Here is a 19906-nt window from a genome sequence, read left to right as displayed (position 1 = left end):
TCTCCAAGAGTCACAGAGCTGTCAGCACAGAGAGATGAGCCATGCCAGGACATGATGCACTGATCTAATTGAGAGGATAGCTCAGAGACAGCAGAGGAGATTCCAGCCGGTCTGTCGCTGCAGCTCTTCACCCCTGGGGAATTTTTTCCGGTTTATATTTAGCTGTAGGTGAAACAATAGCGCTTCCCTTTTTTTTTCTTTTTTCCAAAGGCAGTTCCTGTCTTTCAAAAGATCATAAAAGATGCAAGTAAATAAAGCGAGCACTGTAAATGTATTCATTTTTCTGCCTCATAAAGGTTGGATGTGATGATCTTATTGTTCGTGAATTCTACCTGCCCAAATGCATCTACTGTACCAAAGAAGCCGTCAATACACCGGTAATAACACGAGTATGCTCCACAAACATTTTTTTGAAACTGTGGTTTCTATATGTTCTCTCAATTACTGCACGGTTCTCTAAAAAAAATCAATATCTCATTTCTCAGCCCCATGGCAGACTTGAAAGAGGCCTCAGCTAATGCTCACTAGCAATGAGATTTATTTTCCCAGACAAACAACGACCAACAGTAAGACCTCAGGTGTTCATACAGCTGCTTTGTTTTCTCGCAGCAGGTATCTTATTCCTAATCTACCCATAACACCATTTGGCAGTGGCTCTTATTAGAAACCATCTACAGAGGGTGCTGTGGCAGGATTCAGTGTCGTGAATGTAATTACTCTTCACAGGAGACATGGTTATTGATGATGGGCCGTTGCAGAGATTAAACCTATGATTTCTCGGTCCCATATTAGTCTGTCGGAACTCGCAGCTGGGAATTTTGCCACACCCAATTTGACCATATTTCAAGGTGAAAAAGCTCCTCATGCTAACTGACAGAGTTAGCTGGTAGCAAAAGAAACTAACAAGCTATGTATTATGCTTTGTTATGTGAATATAAGCACAATAGCAGTACATTCACTGAAACTGAAACTGATTAAACAAAACACATACTGCTAGAAATATAAACAGTTTATTACTGCAACTATCACCGCTTTAATGTACAGGCAGCCATGTTGAATTTTCAGGTTGGCACTGGCGACATTCTCCAGGATATGGGATTTTGGGGGACATTGTAGTTGATTTTTTCCTAATGGGAACTTGAAAATTTGACTTCCTAGTTTACAGTCTGTGGTATCTGTTTTGTTTTACACACCAATATGTGGCCCATCAATTACAAAAATGTAGTTTTGTTGGGATTCTCAGTGATTTTTCAGAGTATATATTGTCCTGGAAGATATTCGAAAAATTTGCACTTTGCACTTTCAACCTGCACTTTGGGTCCTAATATAACAACTTGGCATCCATTGAAAATACTTCTATTGAAATACTGCAACCAGAAACCGTTAAAACACAAGGCACTCCACTGAAGAGTGTTGGTGTTTTCCCCTGCATGACAAAGCCTTTAAGCAGACCAGCGGCTGTTGCTGAATCTATTAATTCCAGTGGGAAATGTAGAAGTTGCCACACTTTTTTTCAATAACAGTCTGTGGTAAACTCTCGACCTATCCTTCACAAGCCGCACATGTTCTTAACAATCAAACATAGTTTCTTCGTTTTGTTTTGTTTCAGACCAGGGAACCCTGATACAATTAACTTTGTCTGAGGCCTGCCTGTGTCTGAAGAAAAAAATCATTCGGTCTACATCCATCATTACTTTTATTCATCCCCACATCATTCTCAACACTTGCCCCATTAGGAGACCGGGTATCTATCCCATAAATGTACCATCGTGTTGAAGCCCCCCAGCCTCAAACAAGCTTTTTCATTGGGACTTTAAACAGCTATTCCTTCTAGCATTGACTATAAAGCCCACATTCACACCTACAGCCTTGCAGCTTACATGTCAACAAATGCAATAGTTTTCAAATAGTGATTTTCAACAGTGATTTAAAAAAAATCACAATGTACCATCATTTTCTGTTGTAGCTTGTTTCTTCGTTCTTCTCTCAATTTATACAATTTGCATCAATTTGTTTTCTGTCCTTCAGATAGTTCTCGCCTGCACTTGGAGGGTTCCTTACCCCACACCAAGGATCAGTTTTGTCCGGAGAGTTCAGTTTTCCTCATTTTTGATCCAATCAATAACTCATTTACACAAAGACGTGCTCATAAAGAAATCCCGCCAGGAGAGCAAAACACGCTACAAATTGAAATTGTTTCCGACCGGCATAAATCAAACAGGCCCCGAGCAGGAGTCTTTATAATCTGGGCTGGGTGTCGGGAATGCAGGCTGCTACATATTCAAGTGTCCTTGTAAAGAGATAGTGTCATCATTTCTTGTGTCGCCCACGTTAATTGGGTCAGTAGCTGCAAGAAGCTTGACCTGTGCTGTTGCTTGGCAACTACCAACCGTGCATACAGTAAAAGGCAAACCAGAACTTTTGTCTTTTCTCTGTGGGAGCTACTTATACAAGATCAATGACCTTGCTCTGAGGGACTTGCATATTATTGAATGAAAACAATTAAACAGGTACTACAGATTGTAACAAATGTGTCTATTTATTGGCAACAAAAAGGTTGAACAGATGTACACCACACTGCGCAAACACAGAACGACTTCCTCTGCATTTAAAAGCCCCCGGGGGTCGAGGGATGTGTCAGTTTTGCAACAAAACACGAAGAAAACAAAGATGAACATGGTGAATGAAGTCCAAACGCCTTAAAGCCCCTTCAAGTCCAAAGAGGTTCAGCCCTTTGGTGAAACACTAATATCTGATCGCTCCACTGAGGCTTTGTTGTTTAAAAAGATCATTACGGAATCAAGTGATGCAAAACAATTATGCTAAATAAACTGACCTCCTCCCAGAATGGCCTCTGTCGAAAACGAAGTGTCATAGCAAACACCTACACACTTCACAAGCCTCCACACACACGACATGCACTTTTAAGTATAAAACAATCTTTACAGACAAAGAACTCCAGTATGGAATGTGCCACCATTTCCAAGAGCAACGAATACTCAGGTTTTTATTTAAAAAACCATATTATTGGACATCGTCCATGTGAATTAAAAAGCATTAATATCAAAATACTTTAAATGACTTCGTTTGTTTATTTATTCTTAATTAATTTAGAAATTAAATTAATTATTATTCATTTGAGAGCATTAATGCACTAATGTAATTAAAAGGTTTAAAACTGCTAACAAAAATGTCCTCAGATGAAAAATCTGCTCAAACACTGCAATTACTGCAAGTACATTACACTTATATATGATGGCACACTCCATAGTCCATATTTATTTATTCATTTTTTTCAGGTGACCACACTGATGTTGCAAACAAAACAGATCACTTTAAGAGGAAAAAACGTTAATCGCCTCTTGATTTGGGTTTCATAGCTCCAACAAAATCCCTTCCGAGGACACTGGTAAATCATAGTGAATCATATATTAATGCAGACAAACAAAGAAGCACAAAGTATACTCCCATTGTGTCTCTCATCATGTGCATATGTATGTTCAAAACACTGTATGATCCGGCATCTTTGGTCACAGATACTTGCAAAGTGCTCTTCTCTATTTGAGCGTAAAGGTTGACATGAAAAGTGTTAGTGATATAGTACTAAGCTATATGATACTTGTACTGTAGAAATAAATCCTAAGGGCAAACATCTCCTTTTTTTTTTAATATCAAAATCACAAAAGCCACTTCAAATAAGCTGTGCAGCACAAGAAAGTTTAGAAAAAGCCACTTTTAAAGCCAGTGTAAAGATAAATGCCGCAGCTTTCAACTGCGTTTAAAAGTGTTTGGATCTTTTTTTTTTTTTTTCCTAACATGACATCAATGTGCCAGCGCAACAATTTTCATGCATTCACCTGCCAAACCGCCTACAAAACTTTCAAGGTTCTTATCTAAGCATAAAGAGGCCCTGAGCTTTGGAGAAGAAGCCACCTCTGCACTTCAGTCACGCGTTCATGCCGAGGGCTAAACCGGTTTTCTGACTCTGTTGGTATTCAGCGAAGGAGCAGCAGTCACATCAGCAATCATGAGGCGGCTTGTTGGTTTGCCATTTCATCTCTGCTGATTGCATTTATTATCTCTGAAAGTGATATCAAGTGAAGGGGTATGAAAAGGTCATTGACGTACATTTATGTTGATAATCATGTCATTTCGACAAGAGATATACATTTAAAATAGATTAAGAGCGACATTACAGAGGAATAAATCAAAATGATAGAATGTGAGGATCAAATGAAAAAACTGTTTAGTATGAAAAGAGACATTTATATTGCAGACCATAACTAGGACATCTTCCATGTTGTTGCCATTTGCAGTATAAGCGGTTAGAATATTGGTCTGTCTGTATATAAATATGAAATATCAAGGCACAACTTTAGCTGTAACACGGCTCTGACACAATAAAATCAATCTGACTACAAGTCGCAGCTGTAGAAACACTTCTCTGATATAGGCACCCATTAGTTAACCATGACAAAAGTGATTTATGAAAATGCTAAATCCGAGCAAGCACCATGTCAATTAAGAGTTTGCCTTCTACTTCAAAAGATCTGCTTGTTATCACACTCGCTGCATCAGAAACTGGTGCCAATATAGAGGCTTTTACAACAATTTTTATACAAAAATATATTAATACGCCTGCAACAGCCATCAATTGCCTTCGTTAATGTCCCTTTATCCTCTGCTTGTTACGGTTTCATCTTATCTGCAATCAAGTAACAATCTGAGATGTTGACGAATGACATCTGCGCTTGCAGATCATCTTAATTGCAACTCCTCTGCTGTTATACAGTTCAAAGTTCATATCATGGAGAGAGTCTATGCACATCAAAAGAGACGGCTGGTTCATCCTGCGCCGCAGCGTCAATCATGATGCTCGGATGCGTCTCTTGGGTTTCCATTGAAATGGTCGAGTTCGTAGAGGGTGTCGCTCCAAAGTGAGACCCGTCCACTGACAGAAGCATCGGCGTTCCCGATTGTTTCAGGCTATCGCTCATTGCCATGTGCATCTCCTCTGGCGTCACGCCCATCTCCTTACTGTACTCTGAGGGAGACTTCTTTGTGATCCTCTCATACGTCTTGTCTTGATTTTCTGTGAAGTCCTCGCTGTCCTGAAATCGTCCAAACAACCAGATGAAGAAGCCAAAGAGGACAAACGCTGCCAGGCTTGGGATAAAGGCCAGGCATTTGACGTCCAGGCTGGCCCCGACGTAGCGGCTGTGGAGGAACATGTCCCGCTCCACGTAGGTCCGATTAGTTCTGGGGTCAATGTTGGTGGAGCGCCACTCGTAGGTGAGTGTGCTATGGTTGAAGTCCACGAGTGTTTCGGGCTCCTCCACCGTGAAGATCTTCTCACCAGGACCGACATACTGACCATATTCGTATGGCTTGTAGAAGATCTGGTTCTTCCACATGTTTAGGTCCAGAATCAGCACGAGGAAGATGATGCCATAGTTAAACCACTTGCCTGGAATGAGATATGGAGTTATGGTTAAGATCATTAACAAACTTTACCAGTGATTTTGCAGGTATGATGACAGATGTGCGATGCAAGTCTCCTCCAAACGAGATTTACAAGGCAGAGTCCAACAGAAAGATATGCTGTCACTTTCATTTATCAGAAACCCCCCTCACTTTGCATACACTTCATGCAGTGGGGCAGAGATCCATTTACAAGTGCCACTTCCTCTGGAGTATCTCCTAACGAGATCAGTATATTTACATGAGACAGCCATCTCCCCAGGTTGACTAATAGCAGGCAGATGTCTCCTCAGGTATACATGACACCGCTCCCTTCCTCTTCACAATATACGGTGTTAATATGCTTTTAGTTAAACCAATCACGTCGCGGTGTAGCCATTTACATCTTGCTTAATGGATATGCAATGCATTAGGGTTAACAACCTCTCGCAAAAATCACAGAGCGTTTGAACAGCTTAACATTTAGCTCAGGAACATTGGTTTTCCCTTCTCTTGATGGCTCCGAGAGGCCGTGTGCACGCTGCAGAACCAAATGGAAAAACCAGGGGGACAGTTTTAAAGGGGGAATGCACTCATTTAAAGAGAACATTAGGAGGCCTAGATGTGAGAAATGATGAGAGAAGCGTCTTGCATGACAGGGAGGAACAGGAGGAAGACAAAATGCAGTTAAAGCCGCGGCGGCACCTGCGTGATACATCAGCTACACATGCATGATGAATGGTGCTGTGGTTTAACCAACAAACTCTTCGCAAAAGAGAGGAATGAGAAAAACTAGAGCAGCCACATCACTTTTTGCATTCAAGAAACATGTGTCTTCTTTCTCTATATTACACTATCTTCCTGCTACTTAATCAACTTCTGATTGTGGGTTTGTAGAGCTGTTTGGAAAAGACGGGACTACTCCTCATAGAACAACGAGACGACTCTGATCTTTCAGAGCAGCAGCTGTGCCTCACACTACCTGTGATATGAATGTGGTACTCCTCTTTAAAGACACTCTTGCAGACAGGAAGCTTGACCTTCACGTGCGTTGTTGACATTCCAGGCAGATTCATACTAAGTTCACCCATGAAGTGAGGGAACTCCCAATCCTAGATCAGAAAAAGAAAAAGAAAAAGAAAGATAGAAAAATACAACACAAACACACCAACTTGAAATTCATCTTACAACTGTGATGCTGTAGCCTCAGCTGAACAAGTTTGAACACATTTAAGTGACACGCTGACAATGACAAATGTCAACCATGTATCATGCTTTATTGAATGTTGCACACTTCATTGAAGTCTCTCATATTAGCTGATATTAGGTCTCTGTGGAGTCTCTTCACACACTGACTGGAGGTCAAACATGGTGCCGGCCGCCGTAGACTGTAGATCACGCTGTGTTTACAGGCTTGTGGAGAGTGCACTGGGACTTCGACATGTCAAAATACATCAACAAGCAGACCAAACTGACATTTAGAAGCTGCCTATGCCCTGTGGTGTCACTTAGCTTTTTTTCTTTTTCTTTGCCAGTGTATAGTTACATCTGTTGGCTGGTGACTTTCAAAGAATAGCTGTCACTATTCATTCCAGGAAAAAAGAAATCATGATTCATAAATTGGATTAAGAATGAAAAACAGTCGGAAAAACATAAAAGCATTCCTGTAATGCCTAAGGAAGAAGTAAATCTCCATCTGACACTGGAGAAAACTGCTTCATTTTGCTATAGATACACTGAATATGAATGATTTTGTTTGATCGAGTTGGGAGATGCCAACATGTCTTAGCTCCGCATGTGAAATTAGCACAAGCAATACTTGACTCAGCACATGACGAGTTAACATATCATTATACATTCTTGTATTCTGCAGTGGTTTAAAACTTTGTTGCTGATGGATTGGGAAGGCTGGGGCAGCCGGAGCAACATGCAGCAAAGAGTGGATTCATACCTGATTCCCATTAACTGATGAAAAGGACTCTATAAATTGTAAGCCAACTTCAGCAACGTTGCAAACATACACAGGAGGACAATTTAAAAGAGAAAGTTTCTGCAGGACAGTGATAAGAGAAAGGAGGCAACTGGAGCTCTGATATTTGCCAGAAGTTACTGCTTAGTGTCACTGCACGCTAGACTGATTTCTCATAAGATCAAAACCCTGTAGTGCTGCATGTCCTGCAACTCGCTGAATCTCATACTGCAGAGTAGTAGAGTTAGATGGCTTCTTTTTTTTCCATGTGAATAATGAAAACAATTTAAGTACAGATTAAGCAAAGATTGTTTTCAAAACTGCATTGCCGAGCTATTGAGGTGTCGAGCACATATGTAAGGTGGTGATTTCAATGACCTATAATATAAGTGTGGTGTGAAACCATGTGCTGTAGGAACATCCAAATATTTGACTGAAGTTCAGGAGCTACTCAATCTTAACTGATTCAGATTGGTATCGGGGACAAAAATTCAGGATCGGTAAATCCCTTGTTCCCTTTCTGAAGTGTAATTAATTACTTTGCGTTAAGTATGCAATTCAAATGAAAAACAGATGAAACTAATGAAAATCCCAGTTTTAAAAAATAGTGTCATTAAACTGAACTGACAGACTTAATCATCTCGCAAATTACAATTCATCATCGCTGCTACTTAAGAAAAAAATAAATCAAAAAAGCAAGATGCAAACAATTTCAGATTAGCAATGTTTTCCCTTGTTTCCCATGTTTCCTCAGTGTTTGCTGCATGGAATTACAATGTGTTTGAATCTACATGATCCAGGGTCTTCCATACCAATATCTATGAACTGCATAACAGTGGGATCTTAGCCCCCTGGATATTAATTAAATCCTCTTCTCCTCTTCCATATTTTGTACGTGTTGCTGAAGCACAAGTAATAATAACATTTAACCCTCCCTGCCAAGAATTACCGAGTCTTTATGACAAGAATATGATCGCAGGATGTGTCCACGTATCCCCCGTATATGTAAATGTGTACGTGCTTATCGACAAAGAACAAAAATAAATAAATAAATTTAAAAAAAATTTAAAAATCGGACTTTGAGCTGAGAACACGCACAATCATTAAATTCAAAAAGTAAAACCCTGCTTGGAGGCAAATCCAGACAGGTCATTAATTGGGGCATTAATTAGCTTGAGAACATGTCCACCCATCGTTTCTCATGGAGATGTCAGATATGCCGCTCCAAGATGGAGGTGAATGAAGCTGTTGGTAGGAAGAAGTTTTATTGGCAGGTGGAACGTAGTGATGGCTGCTGGTGCAAGGGCCCTATAACGGCACAGGCAAGCTCATCTCATAAATTACTGTAGTAAATGTGCTTGCTGTACACAGTGCAGAAAATGAGAAGGGGGCGTTGTAAACAGATCTCTGCGAGTGGGGAATGATATACCGACAAGTTACAGGGGGGGGGTTGCAATCAAACGAGCTGTCCAAACGGGGACTTCATGTCACACGAGGTCTCTATCTGGATTCTGGAAGCTGAAAGATCTGGCCTCTGCAAGACACCGGCAGCTCTGTGCGGAAACGCTTGCAACTGTGTAAGCGGAACTATTCCTATGCATCTGCATAATCATGATCATTCGGTAAATTAATGTGGTGAAGACCACAGTGTGAAGTAATTAGTGGCCAGAGCAGCCAGAGGCCCTTCCTAGAATAATGAATTGTTTCAATAAATACAGCCTAGAAATCACTTTTAGTGCTACTTGCTCTAATACATGTTACCATGGGAATTAAAATGGTGACCTTGCCAGGTTTCAGTGGAGTGGTGTATTTGTAACAATTGAAGATGTTCTCCCATGAAACTGCTTTGTAATTAGCATAATAAACAGCACAGGAACATATATTTAGTGGATAACAAATATTGGCACTGCAGCGTGTGCTTTAATACCCACTAATGAGGACAAGTGAAAAAAAATTAAATAAACAAACAACTGGCCTGTGGTTCTGGCTCATGACTGGTGGCGTGAAAGACCCCTCTCACACACTTTATCTTAAAATGCCCCGTTATGCGTGTGTGTTACGTCTAATTTATCTGTTCCTCGACGAATAGGTTTACATATTCATGAGCCAGTGACACGGCTTTATTGATTTACGCTTTCTTGAAAGAGGGACGAAACTGGGTGGTGAAAAATATAGGAAGCAAGGGGAAAAACTCCAATCTTGTGAGTCCTCATTAAGAAAATAAACAAGTCCTTTAAGAGAGGAAAGGATGGGTTTGTGAGTAGGGTGTGGGTAAAGAGGGATGGCAAGACTGAAAGAAAGGAGAAAGAGAAATATGAGTGTGTGCATTTGTGTCTGTGCCAACTCAAGAGTGATCAAACACCCTTCTCGCTGCTGTGTGCCGCAGTGCCCCATTGATGAATAGGGAGAAGGGGGAACTAGCAAGGAGGGTATTGGAGTGAGCCAAGAGACGTCCCGGCTCCATTTTTTTAATTGGCCACGGGGGAGCGGTCTACCTGCATGACAATGAGAAGGTCGAAGACCAAGATGAAGGAGGCCAGGAAGGCTCTGGAGAGCTCGTCGCTGGGCAAGAATCCTCGGTTCAGGTTGTCCCAGCTGATCCAGTCGGTGCTGATGAACAGAACCACCACCGAGGTCAACGAGATGAGGACTGACCTGCAGGAGAGGGGAGAGGAGGAGGAGAGGAAGGATGCAAGGAGGAATTAAAGGAAAGGGTAAAGAAGGAACGTGAAGGGAAACAGAGAGAAGAAAGGAAGAAGTAAAAGATGGAGATGAGAGAGTTGGATGGAAAGGGTTAAAAGAAGGGGAGTGGAAAAGAGGCACAGGAGGAAGAAATCCATGAATGACATAATATATTTTGGGATGAGGGATGTTGCAATATATATCGGCACTGTCAACAACCGTGATAATCAAAGAATGAAACGTTGATATTGTGTTGATAATACACACAAAAAGAGTGGGATTTCAGCCGATCAAACCAGATATTTCTTAATGCAGATTGTTTTTTTGGACAATTTTTAAAGATCCATTTCGGCGAAAACAGACACAACCTTTCAAAAAACTAAATTTCATTGCTCCGATAGTGATATAAATCATTTCAAGCTTTCTATTGATACAGTGATATGTTGAATACTGAATATAAGATATCATGAGAGCTCGATAAGAAAGACAAACAACTCCTCTACAACCTCAGGAGAAGTAATCTGACATGGGTCAGTCTCCCTCTCCGGTTTCTAACAACGGTGAAATGAAAAACACTTTTTAAACCAAAATTTGCAAAACCATTGTTTATGAAGCTTCCAGGAAGATGGATGCGCATAAAAGAAAATACTGTACATGCAGAGGCAGTGGAAATCCGAACTCTCTTTACTCTTATTTCCATGTATTTCCATATTTAACACAAAACTGCTCGCAGTGATTGCTGTGTCTTTTCTGAATTTGATTTAGTTTAAGTCGCACTGCTCTAATTCTGTATTCACTGTTCTCTGGAAAACATTTTCAGCCATGCAAGGAGAAGCGTGGTGACTTAGTATTATTCTCCACTGTGTATTTTGTCTCAATGTCATCCAGCGATTATTGTGCTGCTGTGTGTATTCTCACACCACACATCGGCTGGCTGCTCTGCAGATAGACACTGCCAGCTAATATCCTATTTCAACAGTTGGGGAGATAAATTTTTCGGTTTTTTTTTTTTTTTATTATTCGACAGTGGGAATCTTTTTCTCGGCGTACCCAGCCTTTTGGAACTGTCCTTTACAATTTGCTGCAGCACATCTGCGCATATTGACAAGACACATCCAGCAGCACATTTATCAATCACATTTCAAGCTCTGAATTTCAAAGGATGGCTCGTCAAATCTGACATTGATTGTGACAGCCCGAGCCGGGGCATCCATCAATAAAATGGAGAGCTGCAGAAAAGTCATAGAACAATTTGTCTGCTTGCATCCTAATCGCAAGAGAATCGATTCCAGGGAAGGAAATGTTTAACATGGAGGCCAAACTCTCTCTGAAGCTTGAGATATAGGCGCCTTTAGCTCTGTGTGTACATGTCAAACAGATGTCAGACTGATTCACTTTCTTCACTGACCTCAGAATGAACCACAGGGGGAGGCGTTCACATGTCATATTTGACTGACAATTAGTTACCATTTCTGACAGATTGGTGAATGAACATTGCTGCGATTGTGCAATAGTGGTGCAATTGGAATAATGAGCATATCAGAGATGGTTTGCAGAATTTTTTTAGCAGTTATTTCAGGGTCGCAGCTTCTGGTATGAGTAAGTAAAAGCCAGGGCTGTGGTGCGCCCCGCAACCTTGCTGTGTCCATCGATTTCCACCCTGTTCCTCTAATTAAAGGTGCTGACACTGAGTGAGGGAAGATTAACACAGCAATTGACTGCACATAACCCTGCAACGGGCTGACTAGACCACATAACACACATACATGTGTGCACACACGCATACACACAACTCTGCAGAGCATCATAGTTATGTATCATGCATAAGGCTAGCTTGTAGGAAGAGAAATTGCTCTACAAACGGTATGTATACACAGCCAAAGATAAGGGTGATCCTGCAAAGATTTTATCTCAGACACACCAGAAAAGGACGATCCTGTTGTTGCCTCGTTTCCAGAACCTTCTGGCAAATTTGCCCCAATCTGGGTAGTGCTGATCCTGGAGCATCATATCTGTCACCTGTGGTTAAAAAAAAGGAAATTCCATCATTACTTGTGAATGTCTGAAGTAGAGAACATTATCAGTTTTATCTCAAAATGCAATGGAGGATAGTTAGCTGGTCTCTGAGCAAAGTAGGGTCGTCAAAAAAAAAACAAAGAAACAATATACTGATCAGCACTAACATTTGCTAAAAAAGTAGCATCTAATCTTCTCCTGTAGTTGACAGATAACTTTAACACAGGCTGCTGTCGCAGCATAAAAGTAACTTAACTTTTTGTTCCCTGTCACCTTTATACTAGGGCTCACACATGAAATCACATGATTTCCCTGATTAATCACGATTAATCGCATTTGTACCCAAAATCCAAAAATGAATTCAAAAGTAGTGCATAGCTTTTAGCATTTAGTTTTATTTTAAATGTGCTGCCATATGAATGAAAGTGCCGTAACATTTGTTGTGCAAACACACTTTTAACATCAGCATTTTTATGTAGTTTTTATGTAGAAGCCTCGCTCCACTGTCTGTTTCCTTGAATGACTTGCTGCTATCAATTGTGTGTTTTGCCTTTAAGTGATATTTTAGACTGGAACTACTACGGTGAGAAGACAATTCAACTTGGCAGTGTTTACAGATGACTTTGGTTCTGTCGACTCCGCCGTCTGGAATAACTTTAAAATGAAAATGGCTGAGTAAAAGTTCCGTACCCTTCTCTATGTTTGGTGGATCCGCCGATTACTTTCTTTTCCGGTTCCGCAGCAGACAGCAACAGACTTTTACAAAATAAAAGCCTGTGAGCAACAGACTTTTACAATAATATTAAAAAAAAATAATAAAATAAAAATAATTGCAAAAAAATTGAGAAAAAAAAACTGCGTTAATGCGCGATAAAATATATATAGGGGTTAAATACTTAACGAGTTAACGCGATAATAACGAGTTAACTCGCCCAGCCCTACTTTATACTGTATCTTATAAAACAACCAGAGAGAACTAAAGAAATTGCGTGTGTGCATGAGCCCGTTTGTAGTGTGAATGAGAGCCTGTTGTCATAACAACATGGGTGGGAAGGATTAAAACTGTGCAGGTCATCATCCCCGGCTGTCACTGTCTGGTCAGTTAGCACCTGACCGTCATCCTCGGTCCGCTCGGTTTTGGGAACTGTGGTGTATTTTTCAAAACAGACAAGCATTCAGACCTGTGGCAGGACAGTCGCAAATTAATGATGAGGATAAGATGTGGAATCAGCAAGTTGAAACCTCCTTCCTCCAGACTTTTAAAGCTGTGTGCTTTAGCCATAAACGTATAACTTGGGGCCTGAAAAACCACCTTGTGTGCAGCTTCTTTGCGAGGCAACTGCTTTATGGACAACCAACAACTGAGATGTTAATTAGTGGATTTCATAGGAGGATTTTTTTAAATATGCTTTTTTTTTCTTGTTTGTCTGATTGGGCAAGGCTAACCGTTTCCTCGTGCTTTCTGCAAATCTAAGTCAACCACCTCCAAGATGTAGTTTCATATTCACTCTAATGGACAGACACAAGAGTAGTATCAGTCCTATTAATCTATGCTTAGCAAGATAGCACATTCCTTTTTACTTTCTTGCTAAGAATGTTTTGTATAAGTTCCCTGAGTAGCTCAGTATGTCTTGAGTGGTGAGCTTCACAGACATTAGCAGCCATCATCCATCTATCTGTGTCAGCTCTCCCAGTATTTTTCTTTGAATGCAGTCAATGGGTGAAACATTGAATTTTGAGAGAACAAATTAGGAAAATTCCACACTACAGGCTTGACCAAGCCAGTGCTTATCTTCCAACATCAGTGGCTTAATTTAACTTTAGCAAATCTAGCAAACTATAGTGGTAAGGCCTTGGTATTAAAGCACAGCAACAGTTACACATTGGTGTATCTTCAGGTATTAGCATACAGTACAGTGCAAAGGTTGTGATTCAACCCTCATTTCTTTATAATCTGCTAACAAGGAGCCAGACATTCTTTTAAACCTTTAAAGTGGTCTTGAGAACTATAGTTCTCCAGGCTTCTCTGAAGATCTTTCACAGTTTTTCTTTGGACATTGACTGCTTTTTCACTCATTTTCAGTCTGGTATTGTACCTGATGATTTTCAAAGGAATGTCTTTTTGTTTGTTAAATCACTTAACATTGACAAATGTTAAAAAAAAGGCCCCATATTCAAGGCATGAACCAGTGTTGTGTCTACAAATAACAAACAACTTAGCAAATGATATCTTTGGGCACTTTGTTACTAGACACCTGTCACAGAGACATATAATTTGTTCCCATTTCTATAGTTGCATCTACAAAAAGATGTCAAAGACAACAGTTTGACAAACATGAAATAGTATTTTTGCCCCAACAAGGTGATTTTCAAAGAGCTAGAAGCCGAAAAATGTGGCATATCTCAGTCTGCAGATGTGCAGGACGCCCTTAAAAGAAATTTAAGAAAAGTCAAGAAGTGGAGGACAAAAGAAGAAGTGGCAGGCCTACAAAAAACTTTCAACAGCAGGTGAAAAGTATCTGAAAGTAGATTACCTAAACAAATATGAAAAGATTATCAGCAAACCCTGACACAGGGTTCTGGTACCTCAGCTGATCCATTTAAAGATGACTGTCAGGAAGCCATTCTTAAGGAAGAGAAAGAGGAAAAGAAACAGCTAAGCTATGCCAAATGACCCAAGAGCTGGACTGAAAATCAGTGGCAACGGGTCTTATGGAGGGATGGATCCTCCCCAGTCCTCAACATTATCAAGGCAGTGTGGGATCATCTTGATAGAGAACAGAACAAAAGGCAGCCAACGTCCAAAGAAGAGCTTTGGAATGTCCTTCAAGAAGTCTGGAGAATTATTCCTGAAGACTACTAAAAGAAATTATGTAATAGCTTGTCCTAGAGGGCTCAGGCTGGGTTGATGAATAAAGGTTCTCTTACCAAATATTGACTTTCAGGCCTGTTAGAATTGCTTAAAATAAATTCTGGAACTCCTGGAATTTATTATCCAATCTCCTGGTTCCCAAATGCACTAATATACACAGGGAGAGTACCAGCTAGATAATGAACTAGATAGCGAGTCCTGAAAAGGTACAAAAACACATGACATGTGACTGCACAGGTATGTAGCTTTAATATTGAATAGTCATTTTTTAATAATATTTAACCTGAGATCATACTATTGTGTTTGCACAAGCTCGTAATAATGTTTCAGTCAAACTCAGCGTCATTAGAAATGTTCTCTCAGGGATTCAGAGTTGGGTCAGGATAACTTTAATACAAGAAGGTAAGATATTCTATTCGCAGGGCTGCTGTACAAAACAAGGTCAATTTGCCCATAAAGTGCTGCAGACAGTGAAACTTGTGTGGGAAAAGAGATTTGAATCAGGGAGATGTTCAAAATTATTCTGACACTGCAGCATTTCAAAAACAAACACTTCCTGTCAACTCATCCGATGAGACACATTGTGCTATGCAGAGGAGACACAGAGGTCATCTTCAAAGTACCTTGTTGAATTAATCAAATGTAAAAAAAACCTTGTGAGTAATTTCTGGATTCAGCACTTTGGCACAGCATACCATTTTCTCTAACACACACACTCACACACCTCTGCCTCCTTGATTCACCTTCTTGGGCGCCGTTTCCCCCATTTCTCCCTTACGAGCACACTTCAACATTTCCCTTTCCCCTTCACCTCCGTCTTTTGCTTCTTCTCTCCCTCCTCGTTCTCCTCTACATCTCCTTCCACCCCCCCTCTTTCCCTGCAGTACGTACCGTAGAATACTAATGTGACTGGTGAAGCAGCTTGTCAGGTTGTCTCAGTTGTGTGCATGCAGGTGTCGAAGCCCCACTCCTCCCACCACAGGAAGTCCACTCCCGCAAGAGCTCTCCTCTTTTCATGTTGACAAATTAACAGAGGAAGGTTCTTCCTCCAATATAATCTGTCGCTCCCTGTGCATCCATTGTTTCCTCTGACCCTTCTTAGATCACAGCTGCATGTTACTCAAGGGGTTTGAGCACAGACTGAACTCAATTAGTGTGGAGGGCTGCAGTGTAGCTATGTCCTTTTAATGGCTGAGAAAACAGACCTGGCTAAGAAATTAGATGAGAATGTGAGGAGCACCCTTGTTAGATTTAGCATGCTAAATAGCGCAACTTTAAACCCAATCTTCTTCTTTCAACACAAGAAAATTTCATAAAATTCCGGAGGTCACAAATACCGTTCCTCTAGCATAATGCTGTCATTTAGGATTTGGCTAAAAGCCACTGGCATGGCTGAAAGGGTTCTTTTCAGTGTGTCAGTGAGGTTTTAATATTGCAGGGTTCTCTCTTTACCCTCATAAACTTTTCCAGTGTCAAGCATACGCGAGGGCTGGAATCTCACCATCCAAGCAGTGACAAAATCCCCCATCCAGGTCCCCACTGCAGCAATCTTCATGAAACTCTCATTCCTGATGCCCATGTAATCGGTCACTATGTGAGGCCTGTGAGGAAAAAAGAAAAAAAACAAGAGTGAATAGGACATAAAACGGGTAGCATACCCTTTGAGGGTTGTAAAAAACAAACAAAAAAACAAAACAAGCAACAGCAGTGTCAAATAGAACCAAGAAAATATGGTCACTGTGGCAAAGTATCACGATTCTAGCCATGATAGTCAATCAATATAAACCTAATCCTGTGAAAACAATGATTACTGGCTCTACCGTCCACAAAGCCCACAGGACTGTAAACAATTTACGCCAGCGAAGTGGAGCTGATGCCGTACTGCCAGTTTCATTTGGTCCTGCAGTGTTTGGCATATTATCCATTTGTTTGGCAAATGGATAATTTGCTGGTCCCATGTCTAGCCGGTTTCAAATCACCACTGCCATTAGAATGAGGTCCCTCCTGTCAAAGCACCAGATCTGAGTGAGCTGAGTTAACATGTGCAGTTGCACAGTAGCAATACCCATACCAGGGTGGAGACACGCCATTCGAGAAACAATCTCACATGCAATAGTATCTGATAAAAAATGACATGCTTTCTTGGGAGTCGTAGTTACTCCTTCATCTCTGTACAGCAGGAGAAGATGAGAAGCTTTTGTTCAGCCTCTCAAACCTATCTACCCACCCAGCACACTTGCACACAACATCTCTCCATTTTCTCCAGGTAATAGCTCAGGGAGGGAGGAAAAGTGGGTCAGTCGCCTCCTATATGAAACTTGCCAGCGAGAGGAGGAGAACAGAGGAGAGCGACGAGGCCTGTTTGATCTCCTGGCAGCCAGTGTCTTAGAAGCTGAGTGGAGCAGGTGGGCGCCCATCACCTCCCCCCTCCCGCCTCCTCTCACCCCCGACAGGTCATACTCATGAATATAATAGATGGCGATGGATATAGCTTGGGCTGCGCTTTCAAGGGGTCGTATTTGAAGTCAATGGTTCCATTTGTCTTTGTTTTCCTCGGTCATTTTGTGGCCAAGAGCAAAAACCGATAAAATGATTTCTATTGCACATAAAGCTCTAGAAAACCTTGCCTACAACCTTACTCCGGTGGAGTTTACCTCCAGTATGTATGTTTCCCAATGATTGGTTAGTTTCCTTTCATCCTTTAGCTGACTGCATTAAGCACACCATTCGGCGTGCTGTTCACTTTCTGAATCACTCGTTGTCAGACAAGTCTAAACAATCTGTTGAGGAGCAGCAGAGGACAATCTGTTCAAGCTATTAGCTAATGTAGCAGATTGAAGTGTTAATTTCTCATTAATGGTAATTGCCTTTATGTGCCTCCTCATGCCTTTTCATGTGAAGTGACTCCAGATCATATTATTGTCTCATGGGCAAAACAGAGCAGCTATTATTAATTGTAGCGGGTTACTGACCCCAAACTGTTCTCAACTACTTGGTTACTGCAGGAAATATCCTTCACTGGAGGTATAAATCATACGCCATCTATGGAGTGTACCTTTAACAGCTCTGACAGGCTTTTATTGACGAAAATGTGCAGCACTGCGGGTGACGTATTGCTTCACTTAAGCCAGCAAATAAAACGGCCTTGATTGGAATGGCGATTTATATCTGCATTAAGTCGGTTAGACATTCAGCGGCTTGGCACGGCTCCAGTTCCCAAGGAGATCCCATTGGGAGTCATTTACCCGCAGCGAAATTCTAATCGATACTTCTGGAAATGCTGTCTGGCACCAAATGCAAGGCTTTAAATCTAAAAAACTACCCTCCTGCCAACCCTTGCCCTTTTTCCCGTATTTGAATGAGCAAATGTTACTCCTGCACTAAAAGAGTCTTTTCTTTTTCTTTCTTTTTTTTTTCCGTACCCTTGCAGAGCACCCATGATGAGTTTGGGGACAGCATGATCAGAGGCAGACGCCCTTTGACTTATTCATGCGAACTGAAAATTTAATGGCCTTTAAAGTTGGATGATCTAATGAGAGAATTTGGTGTAGTGGAAGATCAGTATAGAAGCACCATGTAAAATCAGCTCTAAAATGACTCCTGTGGCTTAAACGCAGAGCCAGTTGCAATGGTGGTGCCAGCACGGCTGGCGCTGGCAGCTTTCGACCCTCTGTGGAATTTTATCAGGTTTCCCACACTTGTTCAGGCATAATATTCAAGGACATTTTGATGCCTTCCTGTCTTGTCGTGTTCTATCAAAAAAAAAAGCAAAGAATTACAATTATGTGCTACAGAGGACACAGAGTTATAGAGTTCTCACATAAGCCCTGTTCAACTTTAACAAGTGAGAAAAAGAAGACCATCTTAGTTGCTGCATTTATGTGGTAGCATGCAAGATTAGTCTTCGCTTTGGTGCAAAGCAGTCCGTTGTTTTATAAAGTTTCTGAGGATGCACTTCTTTGTCTGTTCAGCTCTCACTACTCACGCTTCAGTCACAATACTTCTAGCTGCCTTCAAATGAGCTGAAGTGCTTTCTGTTGCTTCAAAAAAAACAAAACTGCACTGATTTTCAGAGGAAAACTGGGATGCCACATGCTGTAGCAAAATCTGAAGTGTAACCCATGGTTTTAATCAGAGCTACTTAATTAGTTGTAGCAAATGTGAAATTCCAGGTTAAAAAAAAAAAAAAGAAAAAGAAAAAAAGTCACCAACTGGATTTAACTAGGCAAACAGGTAAGAACCTTCTTTTGGAAAAGTACTGCAGTGATTAATATGTTTCCCTTATTGAAAACCACCAGATGCGCTGAGTAGCTTCTCATCTCTTTAAACAGTCATGCTCGATGACTCGATTTATTGGTCTACATCAGGCAATCAAAGCAAACGAGTTTGCTGGAACTACTTAAATTGGGTTAAGAACTGTTCAATGCATTATCGAAACATTAAGGGATACTTGTGAACTGTTATCTTAAAGGAGGAATGTTGTCAGAAAATAATCGTGAAGGGAGATCACTTCAGCACTGGAAATTCAATAAAAAAAGATCTCATGGCATAGTTTAATCATGAAAGTTAGAGCATTTCCACAAGCACAGTGGGAAGATAACTCTAGATAGTGGGACTGAACTAGCTGTGTAGCCTTAAGAAACCCATTTATTAGTGATGCTAATCCCAAAAAAGGGCCTGATTGTTACAAGCCCCTCTCCCCCCAAAAATGAAGAGATCAGCTTGACTACCTCTATATACGAAAAGACCTGGGGCCTCATGTACAAAGGGTGAGTACGCACAAAAAAGTGGCGTACACACTTTTTCACGTCAACAATCAGATGTATCAAGAGCGAAATGACCGTGGAAATTTGCGGTGCCTCACGCCAACTTCAGGGCTGGCGTACGCACTTTTCTACAGCTTTTGA

General features: G+C 40.9%; 1 protein-coding gene across 2 annotated transcripts in view; it reads right to left on the bottom strand.

Annotated features, from left to right (window-relative positions):
• Positions 1-2520: 2520 nt before the first annotated feature.
• Positions 2521-19906, bottom strand: part of tmem117 (transmembrane protein 117) — a 48426-nt gene continuing 31040 nt past the window's right edge. For both annotated transcript variants that reach the window (XM_075470266.1, XM_075470265.1), the window contains exons 4-8: positions 16501-16600; positions 12033-12130; positions 9925-10084; positions 6443-6572; positions 2521-5467 (exon numbers count right to left, since the gene is read on the bottom strand). In XM_075470266.1, the coding sequence (XP_075326381.1) occupies positions 4806-5467; positions 6443-6572; positions 9925-10084; positions 12033-12130; positions 16501-16600 (1150 nt within the window). In that variant the 3' untranslated portion in view covers positions 2521-4805. The remainder of the gene's footprint in view (positions 5468-6442; positions 6573-9924; positions 10085-12032; positions 12131-16500; positions 16601-19906) is intronic.

The sequence above is a fragment of the Odontesthes bonariensis genome, chromosome 7 (genome assembly GCF_027942865.1).
Source record: "Odontesthes bonariensis isolate fOdoBon6 chromosome 7, fOdoBon6.hap1, whole genome shotgun sequence".
Classification (NCBI taxonomy): domain Eukaryota; kingdom Metazoa; phylum Chordata; class Actinopteri; order Atheriniformes; family Atherinopsidae; genus Odontesthes; species Odontesthes bonariensis.
This window is presented reverse-complemented; position numbering and strand designations above follow the sequence as displayed.